The following is a 16,136-nucleotide window of genomic DNA, read 5'->3' as shown; positions in this document are numbered from 1 at the left end:
TTTTTTTTTTTCCCCTCTTTTTTGACACTTGAAGCCTGACTCAGCAAATGCTGACAGTGAAACTTCCCCTTGCATTTCACCAGGGCTCACGTACGCACATTTAAAAATGTCCTTAACCGGTGCTGGACGGGGGTTGGTTCAGTATTTTCTCCAAATGCTTCTGGGAATCTTTGTTCTCTCTTTATTTCACACCTTCTCCTCTGCTTGGTAGCAGCCTTTCCCCTCTTGCTGCCTCCGACAGCTGCCGCTTTCCTCCTTTTTCCAGGGTTTTCAAGCCCAAATTCTTCATTGAAATCTTCTCGGTTAGAATTCCCCACTGGCATTTTGCTGGGGAGCGACGCAGAGAGGGGATTGCTCTGCCCCAGGGGGGTCCCAACAGGAGCTTCTGACCCACAGCAGCTTTGCCTGGGTTTTGTTGTTGTTTTTTTTTTTTTCCTCCAGTAAAATACTAAATTCCCTGCCCGTACAACACTTTGAGGTTGGGCTGTTCTGAGAAACCAAGCTGCTTTTGAGCATCAGGTTTTACAGTGAGCCCTAGTGACTGGTTTTACATAAACCCCCCTTTTTTGTCCCTATTTTGCCTCTTGGGGCCGGAGGGCAGCGGAGCTGGCGCCGCACGGAGCGGAGGGGGCTCTGCCAGCCCCGCCGCTGCCGTGCCCAGCCCTAAACCCTCCCGAGATGCCACCAGGGGTTAACTAACTCCAGACCAAGCATCCGTACCGGGCTTGGTGGGGAGTAACAGCAGAATAAGGAATCACTTGGGAAACCTCGGTCTGGTGCCACCATCGCCGGGCTCCTACGGGTTCGTTAAGGTTTTCCCTCCGTTTCATGCAATCCCCTCAAGTTATTAAAGGGGGGGCTGGGTGAGGACTTGCTGCCCCTTCAGCGGTTTAGCCCCGAGGCTGGAAGCGCTTCGGCTGCGCCGCTGGCGAACCGCGATGAGCTGGACACGGGCACTTCCCGTCATCCCGTCGGTGAAGACGTCATTCCTCTGGCTGGTGGCGGCTCTGACGTTCAAACAGAAACAGGTGAGAAGAAGAAAAAAAGAAGAGAGACGCTTGGTAAAACCAGCAGCTCCCAGTTGTTTGGTGCAGGGCGGAGAGAGGACTCGCACGTCCCTGCTCAAAACTCAGCTCGAGGCAGGGGTGTCTGCGGCCTTGAGAATTTCAGAGCAGCAGGAGGCGCGGGGAAGGGTCCCCAGGAGCGCGTTAGTCGAGGTTTGCCACGTGGGCTGCACGTCCAGGTAATATTCCCCACACCCCCACCAGCGGCTGCCCCCTCCCCGCGCGCCTCCGAGGCTCAGCACAAGGAAACTCGCTCGCACCCTCTGTCTGCCCCCGAAGCGGTGACGCTTAATTGGCTTCCACCTCGTTTGTCTGCAAAATCCTATCGCCCCACTTCCGCGGCCGAACAGTTCCTGTCTCTCTGATCCCGACAGCCCGGGTTTGAACTGAGGTTTTTAATTAAGTTAATTATTAACTTCAGGTAATACATCTTTAGTTCACGTAGCTGGAGGACCCCGTTAAAAAACAGCTTCTGTTTCCCAGCAGCCAAAAAAAGAAAGAAGCGAGGAGTACAGCTAAAAATGTAAATACTTTTCAGCTTAGCTAAGAGTAATTTCGGTACAGCAAGCGCAGAATTAAAACAATTTCTGTAAGAAAAGGCTTTTAATCACTCTGCGCAGGCTGTCAGGGAGGGAAGCGCGGCTCAACTGGCTGCGAGGACGATACGTACGTTCCGTTTCCTTTTTCCATAGCCTCTTCCCATCACACTGTTCTTTGCCGGGCTGAAAGCAGCTTCTTTCTTCTTAACGCAGGTCCTGTGAGGAGTGAAAGGCTCCTGGCTGCACCAGCGGGGACCCAAGGGGGATATGAAAGAGCAAACCTGAGACCTGGGGGTGCGCGGGGGGCTCTGGAGCGCACTGGGAGGAAACCAGAAAGCTCTGGGACATGCTAGAGGAAAAATGTGCGTTCCGAATGTGACCAGCAGGTAAATGGGGGGGCGGGTCTGGATCCACTGAGGACTCTGGGGAGCACCAAAAGCTGAAGGATGGGCTGTACTGCACACCCAGGGGGGCTCAGAGGGGATCCTGGGGGGACAAGACAGAGGGATGCGGGGGGCACTGGAGGCCAAGCGGGGCAGACTGGAGCGGACCAGAGGGTGAGTGGAGGCGGCTGAAGGTGCGTGAGGGGCGGGGGAACTCGTTTAGGGTGCACAAGGCGAGGGGCGAGCTGGCCCCCGGCAGCAAGAGGCACCAAACCGCGGGCCCTGGGGCAGGAGCCGAGCGCCCCAGGGGGCGCGTTGCCCCCCAGCAGCCCTCGCACCTCCGCCTGACCTTCGGGTCCCCTCCGCGCTTCTCCACGCACCCCCAAACTCCCTCCACCGTCTCCGCTCCCCTCTCTGCCCTCCTCTGGCATCACATCCCGCAGCCCACGGCCCTACCGGCTCCTGAAGGGCAGCTCCGGGGGTCTCGAAAGAAACAGCTCCAGCACAGGAGAACCACCGGCAGCAGCACCCCCGGCCCTAAAGCCCCGCGGCCACCCTTGGTTTTTTCACACCAATTTCCTGCGCCTTCTGCCATCATGTGGCCAGCGAAGGAAGGAACGAGAAGCCAAGGCAGACGCAGGGGTTTTACCGCTCCTCACCTTTATTCCACTTTTCACGGGCGATACAGACTTATTTTCAAATTCACGATCGCTGGGAATATACATTTTGTCAAGCCGACCCCTTTGTAAGGCAGTTTTGGAAACGCAGACCCGGGCTCACCGGCGCAGTGGGAAGGAGGAAGCAGTTCCATCATTTATTGGCTGAAAGAATTGGGGAGGGGGGGGAAAAACCCGGGACTACAAACCCCGACCCGAGAGGATGGCAGCAACCAGAACCTCTGCCGTGACACGGCGCCACGCCGCCCAGCGCAGACGGGCGGCAACTGCCCAAAGGAAGCTCCTTCAAGTCAAGTTTTGGTGCCCACAAGCTGCTTTAAGGAAGAATTCCGCCCTTTTGGGAAGCGGGGAGAGGTGAAGCACGACGTCCCAGCTCTCTCCACCCCCCGTTTTATTGTTGGGGTGACCAATTTGAACGATACCTACGAGGAAACACATTCTTTCTACATTCGCCGTGAACAGTTTCCCCCCCCCAAACAGATGACACTGTCACCTTGAGGAGCGTGGCGGCTTGGAGGAGGCTGGTGTCCGAGGACCACAGCCCTGGGCAGCAGCAGCAGCGGGTGGCAGAGCTACGGCCACCACGTCCCTCGTCAGAAAGGCCCCGGGGTGGTGACAGCCCATCCCCACCGCCGCTGTGGCCGGTTCTCCCTGGTGGCAGCCGTAGCCCCGCTCGCCCCAGCCGAGGGCGGCAGCCGCCCTCCAGCTCCCAGCTGCTGCAGACGGAGGTTTCCTGCGCAGGGGACGGGAAAGCGACCCCACAGGGAAGGTTTCCACATCGCCCAAGCGCCTTCCCTCGTCTCCCGGGGAGGCAGAGAGCGCTCAGGAACCCTCGAACAACGTGAAAGGGGGCTCCAGCGCGCCAGGGGCTGGAGCACTGACCGGGGGCCAGCCCACACAGACCCGCTTCGGTCGCCACCTCTGCCCCTGAGCTCCAGCTCCGCAGGGTGAAACCAAGGCCGGCGCGCGCGGGCGCTGGGGCTGCGCGAGGGACGGCTCCGAAACCGCCGCCCTCGTCTGCCGCTTCCACAGCGCTCACATTTGTAAAACTGGGCACCCAAGGGGTGCTGCCGGCACCGAAGGAGACCCTCTGAACAGAAAGCCCGAGGGAGGGAGGGAGGGAGGGGATGCAGGCGGCTCAAGGCACTCGCTGGCTCGGCCTAGAGGGAAATTCAAGGGCCTTCAAGTGTCCGAGGCTGCTGTTCACTGGCTCTAGGAGGGGTACCTGGCCCCGGGAGGGGTACCTGGCCCCGGGAGGGGTACCTGGCCCCAGCCAGCTCCCTTCAAGCTCGCAGGAGTTACCCGCCACCCCTGCTCACGCCCCCCCTTCCCCACACAGCCTCTGCTCCTCAGCCTCCCGCCCAGCCTGCACTCGGAAAACCCCCGCCTCGGGTGCCGGTGGCTGCAGCGGGCGGGAAGCGCGGCGGAGGACAGCGTCAGGCAGCTCAGGCCAGGGGAGGAGCAGCTTTCCAGAGGGTCCCTCACACCAGGGTCTCCATCCTCAGCACTCGGATTTAACGAGGGCAGCGGGGTTAGCACACACCTACCGGTGCTGCGCTGGTACCGGGGACACGAGAGCGGCTTGCTCGCCCAGGAAAGGCGGGGGTGAGAGGGACCAGCCCTGTTTTAAGGTCTAGTCAGAGCAGAGTGAACTCCCCCAGAGACACGGAAGAACAAAAACCAAACAAATTCTAAAACCCCCCTCTTGGTTCTAAAACTCACAACAGCGACAGGATTGGCTCTTGCTCCTTACACTGTGGCCCTTCCATGTCCCAGACTCCAATTTATCCTCCCAGGAGCTGCAAGGCACCAGAATCTGGTGGGGAAAAAAAAATCCCCCATCCAGCAGCCAGATGCCCTAAGGCAAGCTCGTCCTTCAGAAAAGGTGACAGAGCAGGCCTGGGGGGAAATTCGTCAGCCAACGCTGCAGCTGCCGAGCCTTCGCCCCGATACAAGCCCAGCGCAACAGGCAGGGAACACAACGTTACTGGAAGTCAAGGAAACGCGAGAAACACATCCCTCCTCTAACAGAGCCATCTCTCCTTCCCGACATGCAGATCTTGCTGCTTGCCTCTCTCCTTCTAACCTAAAGCTTTTCAGAAACACCCTAACTACACCAGGTTCCCTTTCCAGGCCAGCTCTCAAGCAGCATGGCTCGGTTCAGTGACTGTTACAGGGGCACGCAGGGTGCTTGAGAAGGGAAGTCACCGAAGTGGGCCAGCAGCCCTCAGCTTGAGCAGTGGCGTTTTCATCCAACGGGGACCACAGAGGTTTGTTTTCTCTAGGAGGGGTAAAGGCCAGCCTGGGGTGAGACAAGACCCCAAGGATTGTCCATTCTGCTCTGCTAAAAAAAAAACAAACCAACAACAAGCAACCCCTAGACCTGCCAGCTGACAGAAAGGACAACCCCTAGGACTGCCAGCTGACAGAAAAAAGGCTGAAAACCGCCAAGGTTCCAAATCCTGAAGGCACTTGATGGCAGGAGCACTTCCCATCGGTGCTGGGAGCAGCTTCCCCGGGGTGACGAACCCTCGCTCAGCAGAGCCGAGGCCGAGGGGCTGGGAAGAGCAGCCTGGGTGCAAGAGCTGGTGGTGCTCAGAGGCAGAACGTGGTCCCGTAAAGCTCCCGTAACCTTTGGCTTCCACCTGCTCCCTCTCCCGAGGGGGCACCCAGAGCCGCTTGGAGAGGGTGGAGGTGCCCGAGGGATGTGCCGCAGCCCCGTGGCGGGGCCGGAGGGTCCCCCCTGCCCCTCCAGGGAGCGCGGGCCGGGCTACGCCTGGAGGCCCAGCGAGCGCGCGGTGTTGAGCACGTCGTCCCTCGTCAGGTAGCAGCCGCAGAGCTGGCGGTACCCGGTGAAGGCCTCCCGGCCGTGCAGGACGCGCCAGTTATCTACGAAGAGGGCCTGCAGGTGAAGAGAAAAGGCTGTCAGCCGGCGGGCAACCACCTCGGCCGGGCGGGCAACCACCTCGGCCGGGCGGGCAACCACCTCGGCCGGGCGGGCAACCACCTCGGCCGGGCGGGCAACCACCTCGGCCGGGGCAACGACCCTCTGAGAGCACCAGTTATCTACAAAGAGGGCCTGCAGGTGAAGAGAAAAGGCCGTCAGCGGGCGGGCAACCACCTCAGCCGGGCGGGCAACCACCTCAGCCGGGCCCAGGACCCTCTAAGAGCACCAGTTATCTACAAAGAGGGCCTGCAGGTGAAGAGAAAAGGTCATCGGCCAGGCGGGCAACCACCTCAGCCAGGGCCAGGACCCTCTGAGAGTACCAGTTATCTACAAAGAGGGCCTGCAGGCAAGAGAAAGGGCCATCAGCCAGGGGGGCAACCACCTCGGCCAGGGGGGCAACCACCTCGGCCAGGAGGGCAACCCTCTGAGAGCACCAGTTATCTACAAAGAGGGCCTGCAGGCAAGAGAAAGGGCCATCGGCCAGGGGGGGCAACCACCTCGGCCAGGGGGGGCAACCACCTCGGCCAGGGGGGGCAACCACCTCGGCCAGGGGGGGGCAACCACCTCGGCCAGCGCCAGGGCCCTCTGAGAGGACAGGTCCCGGATCCGGAGATCCCTAGGGACTGGGAGAGGCAGCGAGGCTACGTCGCGGCGGGCAGGACCCTTCCCGGGGCACACGCGAGGTGACAGCCAGCTGTTCCACGTGCCCCGGCGCTGCTGGCTCGGCCAGGCCAGCAGCGCTGCTCGGCTGCCGGCCCCGAGCTGAGACACGGCAGTTAGCAAAGCACAAACGCACCCTGGGCTGGCTCGTGGCTTCTCCACCCCAGAGGCCGGGCAACAGTTCACCGGCCACAGCAAGAGGCCACCCGCTGCCTCCACAGCGTCGCTCTCCCCCCGCCCCAGGCATCCCGGGGGACAGAGGCGCGGAGGGCTCCGACGGGCTCATCTTCCCTGCTGACCCCTTCCATTTTCGGGGCCCCGGGCCGGGGCTGAACGCAGATCCCGCAGGGACGGAAGCCCCCCGGGCAGGCGCAGCTGAAGGAAGCGGCCACGCGCGGTCACGCCTCCAGCTCTGCCACCGCGGCTCCTCCAAAGCTGCACCCGGCATCGCCCTCCCAAACGCCCGGCAGAGCTTCTCCCGCTCGGTGCCGCGGCGTGCTCAGGCACCCGAGCCCTTCCCGGGATAGCGAAGGCAGCCTGGGTCTCCCGTGCCTCGCCAGCAACGTCAGGATTCAAATACAGCCAGGAGTCAATCCAGCTTCCCACGCCTTTGCATTTCCATCAAGATAAAACCTTCTCCTGAAGAAGTTGGAGGCTGAACACTAAGCGCTCCCAGCCTCTCTGCTTCCAGGGGTCCTCCCTCCCGTGCCTGCAAAGATCTCCCTCCTCTCCCCCCGTCGGGACTAACCTTCCCCGGAGGCAGAGCTTGAATGAAACGTTTCTGGAAGCTCCCGTTCCCTCAGGACAGCGGGAACACACCCGCCCCAGACGCCAGTACTGCAACACAGGGTGCCTTAAAACAGCTCTAAAGGGGAACCCCGCCGCACCCCGCCGCCCTCCCGGCGCCGCACGGGCCTCCCAACTCCACGTCCTACCTTGCCCGGCTTCAGTTTGACCCACAGCTCGTTCTCCGGCCTCCTGAGCTCGGCGGTGAGCGCGCGGTGAGCGGCGTACCAGCGGCGCACGACGTCGTAAGGCACGGTGTTGATGACGGCACGGTCGTAGTTGTTGTACCTGGAAGGACACGGGAGGTGAGGGGCCGCCCCCCACGGCTCCGCCGGGTGTTTCTACAGGGCACCTCGGGAGCTTGGAGGGTTAGCTGGCGTTTAAGGGAGGCCACCGAGACGAGCAGGGAGGTTAGGCCACGAGTGCAGGACTTTGAGGAGAACCCCCCAACCCTGGGAGCAAGGAGGAGTTTCCTGACAAGCGTACAACTCCCCCGGCTGAGCTTTCCACGGAAGGATGAGCCCCAGCAAGCGGCCAAACCGAGGGCTGTTCAGGATAACAGCGCAAAGCGGCGCTGGAGAGCCTCCCGAGCCAAGCTGGAGTTTCAGCGAGCAGCCCCGATGTCGGCTGGAAGGGGACCAGCCCACGCTCTCCCCGCTCCCCGTACGCCAGGCTGGTTTCTAGAGGCTTTTTCCAGAAAAGGGCTGAAGAAAAATCAAAGCTCAGCCCCAACACCCATCCTTGTACCGGTGGTTCTGACGCTTCCTCTACAGCAGCAACACACAACCCAGGAGGAAACGCCGGGCGTTTCTGTGGTTTCACCCCTGCCCCTCAAGCGCTCGTTGGTTTTTAGTTCACGGTATCTCCTGGAAAGCCACCACCACCTGCCACAAGCCCCCCTCCTCCCCACGCGCCGGAGGCCTCCTGTGGACGTCACCTGATCAGATACAGCTCGTTGTTCCAGGGGTAGACGTTGAGAACCGGCCCCACTCCGATCATGTGGTTGTGACAGTCGCCCACGTTCTCGACGTACTCGTGCTTCAAGGGCACCTTGCTGAGCAGCTCGAACTGCTCGGGGGCTCGCCGGAGAACCTGCTCGGCCGCGTAGAACCCGTCCACCAGCAGCGTCCGCCCGCCCGTGCCCTCGTGCTTCAGGCAGTGAAACACCTGGATGCTGCAGGGGGGAGAGAACCCAGAGCACGAGAGGAAAGACCTCGGCCGCCCGTCCCGCGGACGGAAGGCAGACCCGAAGGCAGACGGACACACCTGCCACCTCTGCAGGCCTCCTCTCCCACGCTTTGTCTCCCCAGAACAAGGGTCACCGTCAAACCGAGCCCGGGAGACTCCAAGCGGGGCAGGATCAGGCCCGTGCCGCCCAAAGCGCACCCAGGCAGAGGATGCAGAAGTTCCAACGCCCAAAACTGCCTCCCCCGGGACATCGCAGAACCAGGGGGCGGCTAAAGAACCGGCGGTTGGACTGTCGGGGGTCTCCAGGAATGCGCTCTCCCACAGGCAGCCGGGAGAAGCCCCTTGAGGGGCTCTGGAAAGCCCGGAGCGGGAGTCCCCAGCGAGCAGCTGACCTCCAGGGATGACCCTCCCCCAGCAGGAAGCCATCCAGCTCAGCTCTTGTCCTTCCGTTACTTCTCCGAAGCTCCTCTCTCCCTTCCCCGCAGCGAGGCAGGCACGTGCCGTTAGGCACAGACACCCAGGAGCTGCCTCGAGCCACCTACTCCCCATTTTCACCGTGTACCAGCTTCGCTTGCTAGAAAATGAACCCTGACCTTCTGGGAAAGGCTCTGTCTCCTGGTCTCCCCTCGGGGCTTCTTCACCCAGCCCCACGGCAGGCGAGCGTGGCAGGACCTCCCCGCTCCACCCTCCCCAGCACCTTTTCACCGGGTGCTCTACCCACGGTTTTGGGGCGATTTTACCCAGTCAGTCCACAAGCACTAGGAGCGAAGGACACGGCGCCTCAAAGGCGACGATCCCCTCCTGCAGCTCGGGGCGCGGAGAAGGCCCCTTCTGAGGGCAGGCTCTTTGGGAGCGGCCGAGGGAGATCGTGTCACAGCCTTCCCCGTGGCCTGCGGAGCGCCTATCCTCTACCCTCGGCCATAATTTAACGTGAGACTCGGCAGATTTGGCTGGTATCAGCCAGAGCAGCGGGACAAAGCAGGCATTCAAATGAACGCATCTTTCTTGAGAAACACCTCCTCTCATTTAGGGGCGGGTCAGAGATCGTTTCAAGTGTTTTGGAAGCCTGGAACAGGCTGGGAAGAAGGGATTTCTGGCAGAGATGGGGGCTCAGGAAAGCCAGAAATTCACGTTCTTCCTGCCCAACCACGGTTCTGCAGAACCGCCAGCATTAACGGTCAGCCCTACCCATCCAGCCCGCGCTGCCGCTGCTTGCAGATGAGAATACACCCACCCGAAGGGGATGCTTCCAAGCAGAAAAGACAGGTACAAAAATAACTCACCAGGGCTATAGATCTGGCACCCAGCAGTTTAAGCAAAGCTCTTTTGTAGGCTGAAGCTCTGATTGCTGGGTTTTTTTTTTTAATTTTTTTTTTTTTTTTTTTTTTTTGGGGGGGGGAAGACTTTGTGAGCTCCTCAGAGGGGTCAGCCCAGCAGGTCACGAGAGCAGGCGAGGTCTGCAGCCAGCTGCTCGCTGCCAACGGGGAAGCCAGCTACATCTGGCTGGAAGCGTGTGGCGGGACCGACCCTTCCCGCTCCCCAGAGCGCCCCAAACCCCACTTTGCTCCTGCCACCCGGCTGCTTCCGAAGGAACGCTGCCACCCAAAGGCTTCCCCCCCGCCCCCCCAGGTTGGGCGCAGACCACCAGGGTGCCACCGGGGTAACCCAACGCCTTCGCGGTCTGAAGGGCTGCTCCGAACCCCCCCCAGCAGCCAACAGATCCCACCCCTCAGTCCCCCTCTGCTCTCCCAGCTCTGCCCCGCAGACCCTTCCCACTCAGGCGTTCAGGGAGGGAACAGCCTCGCTTGGGGAAGAGCTAATCCTGCCCTCGGGCAGGCGGCGGGGGCTGGAGGACTTCCCTTGGCAGCCCTCCTTTCACCAGAGATCGCGCTACTGCCAGCCCTTCTCCCCCAGGCCATTTCCCGACGATTCCCCTCTCACCAGAGATGAAAGCAGACCAAAAATTTAAGCTAGAAATCAAGCCTAAGCCTCCCGCACTCGGCTGCGAACGGTGCTCAGGGCTGCTGCCTGCCTTCCCTCCTCCAGCTGCGCACAGAGCTCACAGCCCAGAGGCCGCATCAGAAAAGCGGTTTGCAAACCGGCCCTGGGGAAACAACCTTGGAGCTACAAACCGCTTTTTAAGGCCCAGAGCGCTGTGACGTCGGAAAGCAGAGCTACGGGAGCACAGCACGGAGGGCTGCCGCAGCTCGGGAGGGCAGGGGCGGCTCCTGCAGGCTGGGCTGAAAGAGTGAAAGCCCTGACAATCCCTGACTAAGAGACAGAAAAACTTTACTTGCATTTTCCCCTAAGTTTTCCTTCCCCCACAAGGATGGCTTTAGCCATTTGCTGAGCAAAGCTGATAAACAGACAACATCTTGCCTGACATCAAGGAGACAAAGCTCCAGCCATCAAGGAGACCCCTCTAGTACAGGACTGATTGTTCCGAAAGGCTGCATCAGAAAAGGGGCCCTGGCTTGTGCTCAAGAAGAAGGATTCAACTAGTGGACAGTGTGAGGAAGACTACGAACGCTGGGAGCTCATCACCATAAGACTGCCCTTCTCAGGGAATCTGATGGATGTGTATGGTTTTTGTGTACATGAACTGAGGGGTTTTGCTGACCCTTTGGAGCACGGATGGAAGGAGCCATCCCCCGTGCTGCCCGGTGCTGTCATCAAGAATCCCCGCTGGATAACACTGAGTTGTCGTGGAGTTTTCTTTGCTTCAGTGCCAAGGCGAGCTGCTGGCCCTCTTTCCCCCGGAGCCCCTCGCCCTCCATCCCCCCCAGGCTACCAAAACAAGAGCTCGGGCAGCCCGAGGCAGTGCCGAGGGGGGTGAGGAGGGCTCGCCCCAGGTCAGCGGGATGAAGGCAAAGCCGATCAGGGGCACTTGCTGCAGGAGGAGCCTCGCCCGGCCCCACGCACCCCAAAGACAAATTGCATCGACCGCTCGTGGCCGTGAGGCCCCCACTGCCGGGCCCGGGCCGGGTGATTTCAGAAGACCCGATAAGCTCCGGGGCAGCGCCCAGCCTTCTTTGGGGCTACGAAGCCTACTTGAAGCACAGCAATGCCAAGTCCTTCACTGCCTGCTTTCGGGAAGGCCTAGGAGTTTCAAGCACAGGAAGAAGTGATCTACGGACTACCCCGCTCCACCAGGACCAGACAGGACCCGGAGCTGCTGCGTGACTAGCACAGGTACATCCCAGCGGCAGCACTGGAGGCAGCGAAGCCCGTGGGGGCCGTCCCCGCGAATCGGCCCTGCCTTCAGCCCCGTGCGTGGACCAGCACAAGCGCCTACCCGCAGGGCTCCTGGAAGTAGGTCGTGTCGGTGTGCCGATCCAGAGCCAGCTTGGTGTAGGCCGTGTCTCCCCGCGAGAAGTCGGAGGTGAAGTACCACATGCGGCCGTAAATGGTCTCCCTGCAAAAGAGGCGGGCGGTTATCGCAACGCGCTGCGGGGACCGGCGTGGTGGCAGAGCAGATCCCCCGCCTGCAGCTCGGCTCCAGCCCCTCCACCCTATGGACAGAGTAAATCAAACCAGAACAACTTAACGGATTCACGTTGTCAAGAGATGGTGCTTCTAACACCTCCTCTAGCGTTCGATCTCTCTCTCCTTCCCGAGAGGACTGAGGGCAAGGAGTCTTGCTTCCCCTCCCCAAACACGCACCATCTTTCCACACCAAACACCAGCCCCAGTCAAATCACGGAAGCCACTGGGCGACACACGAGGAGCTGCTGGAGCGCAGCTAGCCCCGGCCTGTCCCCACCGCAGGGCTGCCCAGGAGTCCCGTTTCTTACTCTTGGGACCCTGCGTTTTCACCCAGCTCCCCCCCCACCCCCAACACAGACAGAAGGGACAGACAGAAGGCGAGGACAAACGGTCCTCAGGGGCTACGGGGTGAGGGCACCTGGAGAGAAATAGAAATGGCTGGATATTCCTTGGAGCCCCTCACGTCTACTGACGAGAGGAACTCCCTCCTCTTCCAAGGGCCCAAGGCAAGCTCAACTGTTCCTGCAGCTCGGGTAAGACCCGGAGCCCCGCTTGCCCCGCTGTTGGTACGTTTCAAACGAATGCAGAAGGGACATTTCTCAGGATTTCTCTACCACTTGGTTTTGATCTCCCTGGCTCCCAGGGCCAGGGCTGCCCTCCTGACCTTTCAAGTCGTAACAGGAAACGTCTCTCCCCGCAAAGCTCCAGCCTTCCCAGCCAGGCCGCTTCCTTCAGCCCCTCCTCGCCGGCAACACAACAGGCACCGCAGGCTCCCGAGGCAGCCCCGTAACCTGGCGACTCTCCCCCCAAGAGAGCTCAGGTCCCTCAACGCTCCAGCTCGGCTCACGCCGAGGGGCCGTGTAGAAGACCCGCGCCTTGCGTCTGCACACCAGCACCTCGCCACCCAGCGGGAAACCACCAGCCCAGCCCTCCCGGCTCCCCCCCGCAGGGCTGCCTGCCCAGGGCAGCCCTCGTTACCTGATCAAGCTGATCCTTTCCGCCAAGATTTCGGTGTCCTCTTTGGTGGGAGCGACGTTCTCGACAAAGGCGATCCCGTACAGCAAGAAGTTCTGCAGGAACTCCTTCAGCCCCTCGTCCGTCTCCAGGAAACTCCGGCAGTCGACGGACGGCACCTGGGCTCGGCGGTAGATTTCGGCGTTCCAGAGGATCCGCGGGTGCATGACCTGCTGCTTCTGCCCCTCGTAGCTGTTCTTCACCAGCCACTCCAGCCCGTACCGCGTCACGTGCCCGTCCGGCCCTTCGGCAAAGGAGCAGAGTCACTGAGCAGCCCGAGGTGGCGGTCAGGGCAGCCTAGGACAGCCCTCGCCCGCTGGATTTTTGTCTGGCCACCAACTCTTGGCACCCTGACGCCATCCAAAATATCACCTCGTGAAGGCCACGGGTCCTAAAAAGCGTGGTCGTGGCTGCAACAACCCCAAACTCAGAGCTCAGTGTGTCAACTTCAGTTGAGGTTTTCAACTCCAGCTCTGTTTTCTATTGACAGGACTCCGAGGGGAAGCAAAGCACTGAAGACGAGCCCATCAGTAAAGGTTAAGCTACCACAAAAGGAACAAAAAGCAGCTGGGAAAACAGGAGAAAGGACAGAGAATTCTGATCAGGCACAGCAGCTCAAACAGGACAGGGTAAGGAAAGGAAAAGCAACCATTTCTCGACCAATCTCTTTACTACCTGCCTTGCTGCTGGGTCCAAACAAACCAGTAAAATACTCAAGACGCTGAAAATAGGCCCGTCTCTACCCAAAAAGGGCTGAGGGGGAGGAAAACCAGACACAAATGGAAGACTGAGGCATGGTTACAGTCACAGCACTGTTCCAAATCTGCTTACAGCCAAGTCTCCCCCCCCCAAAACCAGCGGCTGATTTCGAGGTACGGCTGCCCGCTCCCAGCAAACCTAAGAGCGGGCTCCACCACCGAGGCTCCCTCCCAGCAGGGCCGGTGGGCTGTGAAACGCAGGACAGGGTCACTTTGCTGCTTACAGGTGAGGAAGAGCGTGGTCTCCTCCACTCGGACGGCCTTGGGTTTGATGCCCAGGTCCACGCTGGCCGTGTCCAAGCTGCGCTGGTTCGTCTTGGCGTTGTAGCAGGAGGCCGAGCGGCAGTGGTCCCGCAGCCAGACGAAATCGAAGCGCATCAGCGTGTCGGCGTACCTGAGCTCTGCAGGGAGGGACACGGCTCAGGAGAGGCGTGGGCAGCGAGAAAACACAGAGCCGAGGGCCCACAAGTTCGGCTCCCACTTGTAGGGGGTGCAGAGGCTGCGGGACTCAGCGCCTCTGACAGGAGCGAGGCCGGCTGCTCACGTGAAGACCAGGAGGAGCGTCTTCACGGGAGGCCTGGCTGTCAGCCCTCTCGCCACGGTCTCCCCTCTTACCAAGCCCACAGGCAACCTCCTCCTGCAGCAGGAGGAAGGAGCAGGGCTCACAAACCTGCTGGTCACACGCTCACCTCATCACCTCCCTTCAACAAGCAGCACATCCAGAGCTGCCCTGCGTTAACGCGGCTGTAGAGCCCAGCGCCAACCGCACCGACGTCCAAACGATACCAGGCTCACGGACATCCAGGCCTTGATGCAAAGCTCTGACGGCCCTTTAGCATCACAACGAAGCCCTTCCTCCTTGTTCCACCCCGGGGACAGCTTTGGAATTCTCAAAGCCCTTCCGAAGGGGGTCAGAGCCAGCAGAGGCAACGGCAGAGCCCTTCCTGCTCTCACCCTCCTTCAAAACCCAAGTCGCCGAGGTCACTTTGCAGGGGGAAAACAGCGGCAGCCTTTCTTGGGGGCGCTGTGTTGGGCTGGAGTACCGAGCAATCCCCTTGGCTTACGAGTGACATGAGCACCAACATCTAAGTGGCCTCAGCAGACACCACCCAGATGGACACAGGCCACGGGAAAACGTGCCTCAGTTACCAAATCACCCCCAAAACGGCAAGAACCCGCGCCAGCCGGCACTTAGAGCGGGCCTGCTGCGTTACTGCACATTAAGACACGCTCTCCTTGCTTCTTCTTTGTTTTAAACAGCCTCCCAGCGAGAGACTGCCCGCCCTGCCTCCCCCTGCTCAGCCCCACAGGCTGCTCTAACAACCGAGCCTCACACGGCAGCGTTTTGAGGAAAACCTGCCCAAGCCGGGGCTGGAGAGCAGGGCACACCCCGACCTGCCACCCCGCTGGCAAGGCAGAGCCCCAAAAACCAGTGACTGACAGGGCAAGGCTCAGATGTTCAGGAATCCCTTCGTTTGCTTTCCCATTTAGCATCACCTCGTTTATCTTACCGGCAGCAGGCAAACCTGCTCCGTCCGGCCTTTGGGAATTCCCAGAGGGAATACAAAAATACAGGCTCCAGTGTCCATCCCCCTAACCCAGGGCATTCCAGAGGAAAACAGTAACAATAAAACCCATCCCTCCTGGAGAACAAGGTCAGGAAAACCTCCCTCCTCTCCCCCAACCCGGTACACCCGCGCCCAGCACACCTACCCAGGTGGTCACCGTGCAGCTGCCAGGCGCACTTGAGGGACTCCGGCGCCGTGTGATGCCGGCGAGCCGCCGCGGCGAGGGTGGTCCTTGTGTCCCGGGGCAGCCACGGCGAGCGACGCCTGGTGCTCCCACTCAGCCGGCACCGCGCCTCCACCAGCCCTGCCAGCCGCCGGCACCACATCCTGGGCAGCGGGAGAGAGGGGGAGGAAGGGGGAGAGAGGGGGGAGGCAGGCGGCGAGAGGGACAGAGGGGGGAGGCAGGCGGCGAGAGGGACAGAGGGGGGAGGCAGGCGGCGAGAGGGACAGAGGGGGGAGGCAGGCGGCGAGAGGGACAGAGGGGGGAGGCAGGCGGCGAGAGGGACAGAGGGGGGAGGCAGGCCGTGAGTCGGCGGTGCTACCGCACCCCGGTCTCCAGCTCCGCGCCCTCCTCCAGGCACCGCGAGCTCTCCGGGGAAAGCTGGGATCGTCCTCCCCAGCTGCAATTTCCTGGCAAAAGAGGCAAAGTGAGGACTAGTCCGTGGAGGAGGAGGAAGCAAAGCGGGCACGATGCCTGGCAGCCTGGCCAGAGGAGAGAGTCCCCTACCCGCCAGGCACCGTTTGGACACGAAACCCAACGAAACCCAGAGTTTGGGGAGTCCTCTACTGAGCGCCCTCACTGCCACGGCCCAGGACCAGCGTCACTCGTGCATTCTCCCAGCGCCCAGACACGCTGCTGAGCTGTTCCCAGCGCCCACACTTACTGGTAACGACACACAGGGCCGTGCAGAAGTCGCCACGAAATTGGGCGCTTTACCCTCGCTGAAGGCCCGCGGCAGCAGACACCTTTGCAGACATCACCCGCACCCCGGAGGAAGGCCAGGAAGCTGCCAGTGAAAACTGGCTGCCCTCAAAAAACTGCCCGTAACGGCAGCGACAGGGAACG

The 16,136-nt window shown here is 61.1% G+C and overlaps 1 protein-coding gene across 1 annotated transcript; it reads right to left on the bottom strand.

Moving 5' to 3' along the window:
* Positions 1–2,629: 2,629 nt before the first annotated feature.
* Positions 2,630–15,396, bottom strand: TMLHE (trimethyllysine hydroxylase, epsilon). Its single transcript, XM_086469810.1, has 7 exons — positions 15,216–15,396; positions 13,727–13,903; positions 12,709–12,988; positions 11,540–11,659; positions 7,994–8,230; positions 7,206–7,344; positions 2,630–5,565 (listed from the first exon to the last, which is right to left on the bottom strand). The coding sequence occupies exons 1-7, from the start codon at positions 15,394–15,396 to the stop codon at positions 5,434–5,436; spliced, it is 1,266 nt and encodes a 421-aa protein (XP_086325936.1). The 3' UTR covers positions 2,630–5,433.
* Positions 15,397–16,136: the final 740 nt, after the last annotated feature.

The sequence above is a fragment of the Leptosomus discolor genome, chromosome 9 (assembly GCF_034619465.1).
Source record: "Leptosomus discolor isolate bLepDis1 chromosome 9, bLepDis1.hap2, whole genome shotgun sequence".
Classification (NCBI taxonomy): domain Eukaryota; kingdom Metazoa; phylum Chordata; class Aves; order Leptosomiformes; family Leptosomidae; genus Leptosomus; species Leptosomus discolor.
The sequence above is the reverse complement of the archived record's forward strand: the minus strand, read 5'-3'. Positions and strand labels throughout refer to the sequence as shown.

What these genes read in the sequence shown, in the direction of transcription:
- TMLHE (XM_086469810.1), bottom strand. Translation starts at nt 15,396, where the DNA reads ATGTGGTGCCGGCGGCTGGCAGGGCTGGTGGAGGCGCGGTGCCGGCTG. An exon ending in GACCACGCTCTTCCTCACCT is followed by an intron (nt 12,989 to 13,726) that starts GTAAGCAGCAAA and finishes CCTTTGCCGAAG; the next exon opens with GGCCGGACGGGCACGTGACG. An exon ending in TCAAACTGAAGCCGGGCAAG is followed by an intron (nt 5,566 to 7,205) that starts GTAGGACGTGGA and finishes CTTCACCTGCAG; the next exon opens with GCCCTCTTCGTAGATAACTG.